Source organism: Chrysochloris asiatica, unplaced genomic scaffold, assembly GCF_000296735.1.
Source record: "Chrysochloris asiatica unplaced genomic scaffold, ChrAsi1.0 scaffold00080, whole genome shotgun sequence".
Classification (NCBI taxonomy): Eukaryota; Metazoa; Chordata; class Mammalia; order Afrosoricida; family Chrysochloridae; genus Chrysochloris; species Chrysochloris asiatica.
Window position 1 is genome coordinate 12,570,697 of NW_006408598.1, and position 7,806 is coordinate 12,578,502.

Here is a 7,806-nt window from a genome sequence, read left to right on the forward strand (position 1 = left end):
GGGGGTTTTCCTCTTTTTTGCTCTGGTAGCATAGTGGTTACGAATCGGGCTGCGAGCTTCAAGTTCAGCAGTTCAAAACTACCAGCTGTTCCTCCGGGGAAAGATGAGGCTTTCTGCTCCCGTAAAGATTTACAGCCTCGGAAACCCTGTACAGGGTCGCTATGAGTCGGAACCGACTCCACGGCACAGAACCACCACCACCACGAGGGCAACATTCATATTTAACCAATTAATAAGCACAGAAAAGGAACAAGGGTTTGCTATTATCTACATGGAGTCCTGGTGTGGTGCTGTGTGTGGGTTAATGTGCTGGACTGCAGAGTCGGTTCCAACCAACCGCAGGTCTGTGGTTCAAGCTTACCAGGCGATCCTTGGAAACCCTACACAGAGTCACTATGGGTTGGAACGGACTCAACAGCACTTAACAGTTATCTACACTGCATTCAATATTCAAGGAACTAAAATGTTTAACAAACCAAACATGGTGAAAAAGTGAGCTATCACAAATCAGAGCCCTGTATCAAATATCAGACTTATCTTTCACACAGTCGCTCTTTGCACTTCTACGATATCATCTTTTCCAGAGAAATGATCTTTAATAGTTAAAAAGGAAAAGTTAACTGCAGCGGACTTAAAAATCTGAAGACTAACTTCACTCTTCTAACCTTTGCGATCACAAGGTTTGCAAAAGTGCCTTGGCATGTGAATAATGTAAATTCAATGCTTTGTTTTTTTTCACTCTTTTAAACAAGGCCAATAAGTTCCGTAAGAAAAACAGTTGCTACGTCTCTTGATTATACATTATTGAAGAGCAAAAAAATAAAAAACAAAAACAAAAAAAAGTCCTATATTGATCTTGCTGTCTGTGTTTAAAGTCTTAAAACATACTCTGAGGTAGTGGTTCTCCAAAAATGCAGAACTATTACTTATTAATGAATATTCTGAAAAATACTTCTTCTACATGATATCAAAACACAGCAAGAACATAAATAACTTATAGGGTCATTCTAGTTACTTTCAAATACCTGCATGTCTTTAACTCCCAAACTTACCTTTTTTTTAGAGGTCCTTTTAAAGAATAAAACTGTTCTAACCCATAGTTTCTAAAGAAGAGGTAGTCCTCGGATACCAGGAGCAAACACCTGCTTAGCACAATTAAGTATGGCACACTAGGTGTGTCCGCCTTCCAGGAAGAACTAAACACTTAGGCACCTACCCTGTAGAACATAGATCTTCTCTCTGTACTCCACAGCATTATGAAACTCCATGGCGACAGGCATTGCACAAACAGTCCTCCAAGAATTCTCCCTGCTGTCGTAACACTCCACAGACTTGAGTGAGTTTCTCCCGTCGCCTTCATAAACACGACCTCCAATGGCATACATTTTCCCACAGCAGTAGACCAGTTTGCATCCTATTCTGGCACGAAGCAAGGGTGGTTTGGCTATCCAGCGATTGGTGGTGTGATCATACATCCAGAAATCATTTTCTGCCTTATGGTCTATGGAGACCTCACTGCTGCTCGGTCTGTACCCTCCGGCAATGTAAATGTCATTATCTGGTGACACAAGAATCCCAACTTCTCTCAGGTCATTTGGTGGTTTGCATAGTTTAAACACTCTTCCTGTGGCTATATCTAGACAAGGCACTGTTTGCTTCTTTCCTGAGTGTTTGTGGGCAGCGTCAAAACATATGATCATTTCAGAGGCGGTCATTCCCAGCCTCTGGGTACAGCCATTGGTACTGGACGGCCCTTTCTCTACACAGCTTTTGGCGATGGCCTGAGCAAACTGAGGTGGAATTGTCTCTAGAAAGGTGTCTTCCATCAGAGGAAAACGTATGCATTTGGCAAATATTTCTGGAAGGTGAGCTTCTCTTTCATTCTGCTCATGTTCAAACCACCGTATGATGCTTTCATAGACGTGTTCTTCCCGGTCTACGTTTAAATCATCGCTGTCTAGGATGCTTATGAGCTGCTCTTTTGTCAACTCAAGAAACTCCTGTTCTTTGGTGACACACAGAAACTTTTTACGAATGTACTCTTTTGACCGATCTCTGAGTTCTTGATGACCATAATGATCAGCAAAGATGAAGACTCCAATAGAATTCTGGGGCTCCAAATGGCTGATCATATATTTAGCACACTGGTCTTGGATGGAAGCAATCTGGAAGATACTAGCTGCAGTGAACAAGGCTTGCACATTGGCCTCTGTCAGAATGACTCTGGAGGTGTACGCATAGTTTAACACTAAATCCATTGATTCGGCTTCAACACCGACTATCCGAACTTCTTTCTGAGTACTTTCTGTAAGGCCGCTAGTGAACATGGATCTAAGGAAGAAAGACTAGTTAACATTCTCTTTATATATAATATTTAATATATACAGAAATAGTGTATGTAAATAACTAACTATAGTTAATATATAGAGAAGTAAATTTTACCATGGCAAAAATTTCAAAGTATAAAGTTGCCATACAGATACGCTTTGGGAACTGAATGCAAATTTCCTAACCGGTTTTCCTGGTATTCTGAAGAGGGACAAAAGTTAATGAACTAGCAGAAAGATGTTGTCTGGTCTATCTCAAAACCCCTGTTCTCAGTGCCAGTCCTAAGAAAAAGTTGTTGTTGTTATGTGCCGTCGAATCGGTTCAGACCCATAGCGACCCTGTACAGGGTTTCCGAGGCTGTAAATCTTTACGGGAGCAGAACGCCTCATCTTTCTCCCAGAACAGCTAGTAGTTTCGAACTCTGACTCTGAGGTTAGCAGCCCGATTCGTATCCACTAGGCTACCAGTGAGCATACTAACTAGAGCAGACCCAAAAGTGACAGGGAGTATTCCAAGACAACTTAGTCTCCCTGGCACGCCTATGGAGGCTTCTGGTCGAACTGCCTCAAGGATGTAAAATCTTGAATTGCCATGCCACTTATAAAGTTTCAGAGTACCGGTCAGGCAACTTGTGCTGTTATGAGTTAGGCATTGGGCTGCTAACTGCAAGGTCAGCGATTGAAACCCACCAGCTGCTCCACATTAGAAAGATGAGGCTGTAAACTCCGGTACAGATTTCTCGTCTCGGAAACTCTACACGGGTCCACTGTGGCTCTGACTCAACTCAGTGGCACGGGTTTGGTTTTAGTTGGTAGAAGTCAACGTAATACATTAGCATACTCAGAGACTGGACTAAAACTTTTCCTGTCCTGGTGGAAATCATTACTCAATTTGTGCACTAAATATATCATTAATCTCAGGAAAGCAAGGTAGGTGCTCGCAAAACTGTGTGTTCTCTACCTACTTCTTTTAACAACTATTATCTTTTGAATGATTGCTTAATCATTACAAAGCATGTACAGAGCACTTAATACTTGGATGTTTTCAAAACCTTTAACTATATAATGTTCTCAGAGTTATCACTGTATAGATTTATATGTGGACACAAGAAAACGATTAGTCTTAATATCATGTCTAAGGAGCTCTGGTAGCATAGTGGTTACGAATCGGGCTGCGAACCTCACGGTCAGCAGTTCGAAACTACCAGCTGTTCCGCGGGAGAAAGATGAGGCGTTCTGCTCCCGTAAAGATTTACAGCCTCGGAAACTCTGTACAGGGTCACTATGAGTCGGAACCGACTCCACGGCACATAACAACAACAATATAATGTCTAGTTATAGTATAAAAGCTAGCTGAGTCTTTGGGATATGGTTTTTAAAATCCAAAATTATGCCTTTGAGACCAAAAAAAAAAATTTTTTTTTTTAAGTATTAGTGCATGTATAGAAGTTTCATGTTCAAAACATTAAGCAGTCAAAAGCTGGGTTCTTTATATTTTACAAACGTCTTGTTGTTTTCCTACTTAATGTTTCTTCTATGCTGCTTTTAGAACTAAATAAAAAAATCAAATCAAAAGCAATTTAAAAAGCCTTTTGAGGAAAGGGTTGTGTGCTATTTATCTTCATTATCAAGGTCCAGGACATTTAACATGTTTGTTAAGGAAATTAACCCAGTATTAGGGATACAGTTGTGTCTTCAGATATAGATCCCTCTCAGCTGATTTCCAAGTGCTATGTTGTAAGTCAGTACCACCAGGACAGCAGTGGTTATATATTTTTTATATTATGAAAAATCTCCTTAGATAGGAAGCTTTCCAGTCATTATTTTCAGCCTCCATCAAACATATGGAATTAATTCCAAAATTCAGTGAGAAATACTGGAGGCACATAGGGGACAAGGACACAGCTTGCTGGCTGAACTTACTATCTTTGAGTTCTCTTTTTACCTTTAGAGTGTAAATTTTTAAGTTTAGTATCACAAAGACTTTTTTGCTTAGCAGAAAACTATCAGCTGGGTTTCCTTTCAGGTGCTGAGAGGCTCAGCTATACAGCTACCAATTAAAAAGAAAAATAAAGTCCTTCATTAGGCAGAGATTAACTCTCAAAGGAGAACACCAGCCCATATCCCTTTATCATGGGAGCTACTACTGACATGAAGAGGGTGATCACACACGGGAGCCAGTCTGACAGCTGATGATTTCTCAAATAGATTGTTTCCATTTATTCTAACAGATTAAACTCTGAATAAAGTGAGAATAATCTCTCACGTAAAATTCTGAGCAGCAACAAGTTGACAATAATTGTACATTTTTAATCCTGAGAAATCACTGGGATCACAGAACAGTCAGGAGAGATTTCCAGCAACTCTAATTCATACACACCAGTGATGCAAGACTTCGAAATTATTAAGTAATGACTTTCTAAATCCCATAAAAGGAACAGGCCCGGTGCTAAGAAACGTATTCTACAGAAGAGCCTCTAGCAAGAACTAAGAACCCAATCGGTCAATTTTTGGCCAAATACCTTCACTTGAATTCATATCTCTTATGCTTCAGAAAGTTTCCCACACATTTTCTTACCTTCTTGGAAATTAAAAAAACCTACTGTAGCACCCTATTTTCAAAACAATACCTCTAAGTCTTCAAAACGGATTTTAATTATGGCGTAAACAATTCACAGTATAACATTTCAGTAAAACACAGGTATTTTCACTTTGAAATTTCTTTCTTTAGTCATATGGTAACTAAAAACATTGGCTCTGGGATCAAATCTCGCCTTTGCCACATCCCAGTCAAACAGTCGGTTTGGGTAGGTCATGAGCCTCGGTTTCTTCATATGTAAAATGAGGTTAATAATCATGCAGAGACCAGATTATAAAGGTTATATAAATCAATACATGTAAAGCAAGTATGACACATATTTAAACACATTCATCACCTAACCGTAGCTAATGGGTAAGTGAAACACCACTAGTATTTTATTATCACGACAAACTTCTTACCTTCTGGGTATGTGCGGGTCATCTTTTTCCTTCGCAACTCCTGTTCTGTGATGGTTAATATTTAACAGGCCAATGAACTACCCCAGCAAGTCTAAATGGTTAGTTACATCTCAAGCATCAGACTGAAGTCACTATATTAAACCCAGTATTCTCAGAAACAGGAACCAGAAACTACTGTCTGGAACAGTAACAGTACTGTATTAGGTGTCCTACAAAGGTAATACCACCAATAGGAAAATGCAAATTTAGGACATATTTTGGGAGATAATTTTACTATCATTCATGCACTCCTTTTGAATACTTAAAAGGCTAAAAAAAAGTGAGCAGTTGAAACAAAAGTTCAATTCAGGCAGGAAACTGCTTTATCACTACTCTTAGTTTGAAATGATTTTCTTTTTTAGACCCAGATTTTAAATTTTCACTTTTTAAGTTTTATGGTTCACAAATGTTAATATAAAAGAAAATGAAAACTTAGTTGAAAATCTTGGAAATAATTACTAGTCTGGGGCCTAGTGTGGTACTATAGGATAAGCACTAGATTGCTAACTGCAAGGTTGGTCGTTCAAACTCACCAGCTGTTCCTTGGAAACCCTATAACGGGGTCACGATGAGTCAGAAACTACACTATGATAACACTTAACAAGAACTAGAATCTGAAATACATAGAAACAACATTTCATTCATTTTTATATCACTGCATTTACTACCACTATATTAAAACTCTCTTTTGCTTGGTAATTTGTTTTTAAAGGAACAGACTTTCATACTTTGAATGTTAAAATAGTTGCATACACTAAGAACTATTGCATCCTGGGTAACCTTTAGGACTTCTAGAGCAAATCTCTCCAATAAAGCTGTCAATGACTGAATACTCTGTATCTGCCCTATCCAATATGGCAGCCACAAGCTACAGGTAGGTCTGAGCACCGGAAATGTGCCCAGTGCGTTTGAAGAAGTGAATTTTTCATTTTACATCCTTTAAATTACACACATCACCTGAGGCGAGTGGCTGTCATAATGGGCAGCCAATTTCTAGATTTAACTGGTCATTTACCTAAGACAAACAAACAAGGGGATGAACTTAAAACCCAACCACCTGAATTCCAGAAGAATCCCTTTAAAGTCAAAAGCATGGGCTGAATTGACAAAGTAGATGTTATCTACTCTTCACAAACAAACTCACTGCTTTCATTTCACTGTCGTATCAATTTAATAACCCGGTGCACTACTGAGTGGGAAAGGGTGCTCAGAGCAGATACCCGTAGAAGTTGCTATCATTGTCATACCTGAAGTAGGGGCTGATGGCAGCAAGAACGTTTCTATGACAAGAAAATGTTTCCCCGTGATCCACTTCCACTATAATGTCTGTCAACTGTCCTTCATCGTACATTGTTCTGAGTTGCTTAAGAATACTGCAAGCATGGAAGGGGTCCATGGCATCGTTGGCTGGGTCTGAAGATGAAATCCCATTCGGTGTTGGGGAAGACTTACTTAAATCTAGGAGGAGAAAAATCTTACAACCACAAGAAGTTCCCAGCCAGTTAGGGCGTCGCAAGGGGTTTTGTTGGTCTGTTCGCTTGGCTTTTTGTGGCCCCTTATAAATATATATATATATATTTATAAGCCACCTCATAGTACCACGAGGTAGGAGCTGAGACAGAAAGAGCGAGCCGAACAAGTTCACAGGCCAGCCTGCTCCTCCGGGAGCCCAGCGAGCTCCATGCCCGCGCTCGCGGAGGGACAGTGCGGGCAGAGCGTGCGAGGTGTCTGCAGTGACTCCGCCAAAAGCCGGGATGTCCCAGCCGAGCACGGAGCTCAAGAGCCCCACGAGGCAGGACGGACGGACGGCGGCCAGCGGTTCCCCTTCAACCGCCTCCCTAGTGGGTCAGAACGGAGGCGGGTACCGGTCTCCCCATCCCTGCCTGGCCGGACCGCCCACCACCCTCCACGCCAACCATCCTCCCACGCTCACCACCCCCTCCACATCTCCATCCTTTTCTCTGCCAGCCGGCTCCGCGTCTCCGTCACCTCCTCGGCTCACGATGTGTCTGGCCCCCGACCCATCTCTCCCCTCACTCCCCCATGCTTCCTTAGCCACCACGCAACCCACCTGCCGACGCGGCCATTTCTCAACGGGCCCCGGGTTCCAGCTATTTAAAGAGGAAATGTCATTTCGCTTCCCTCTCTCCCGGGTTCCGGCTCTTCTAAGCGTTCCCTAGCCAATGGGGTGAACCGTACATCCGGCTCCGCCCCACAATCTCTGAATTTCGGGCGCCGATTGGTCACACCGCGCGCACCTGTGCATCGGGAAATGTAGTTTTACTTGTCTCCTTTTCCTCGTGGTCCGGCCTCGGCGGAGGCCCAAGTTGGGAATTACTATTGGCTGGTTCGCGCGGCGGTAGAAAACCAGGAGTCGGCCAGCCTGTGTCCGTGGGGCACGCGATGCCTGCCGGGAAGGGTAGTTTTCTGGTTGAGAAGA

General features: G+C 42.0%; 1 protein-coding gene across 1 annotated transcript in view; it reads right to left on the reverse strand.

Moving 5' to 3' along the window:
- Nucleotides 1–7,453, reverse strand: part of KBTBD8 (kelch repeat and BTB (POZ) domain containing 8) — a 10,035-nt gene extending 2,582 nt beyond the window's left edge. Inside the window, exons 1-3 of the mRNA XM_006865640.1 lie at nucleotides 7,438–7,453; nucleotides 6,614–6,824; nucleotides 1,217–2,331 (exon numbers count right to left, since the gene is read on the reverse strand). Of these exons, the coding sequence (XP_006865702.1) occupies nucleotides 1,217–2,331; nucleotides 6,614–6,824; nucleotides 7,438–7,453 (1,342 nt within the window). The remainder of the gene's footprint in view (nucleotides 1–1,216; nucleotides 2,332–6,613; nucleotides 6,825–7,437) is intronic.
- Between the last annotated feature and the right edge of the window lie 353 nt (nucleotides 7,454–7,806).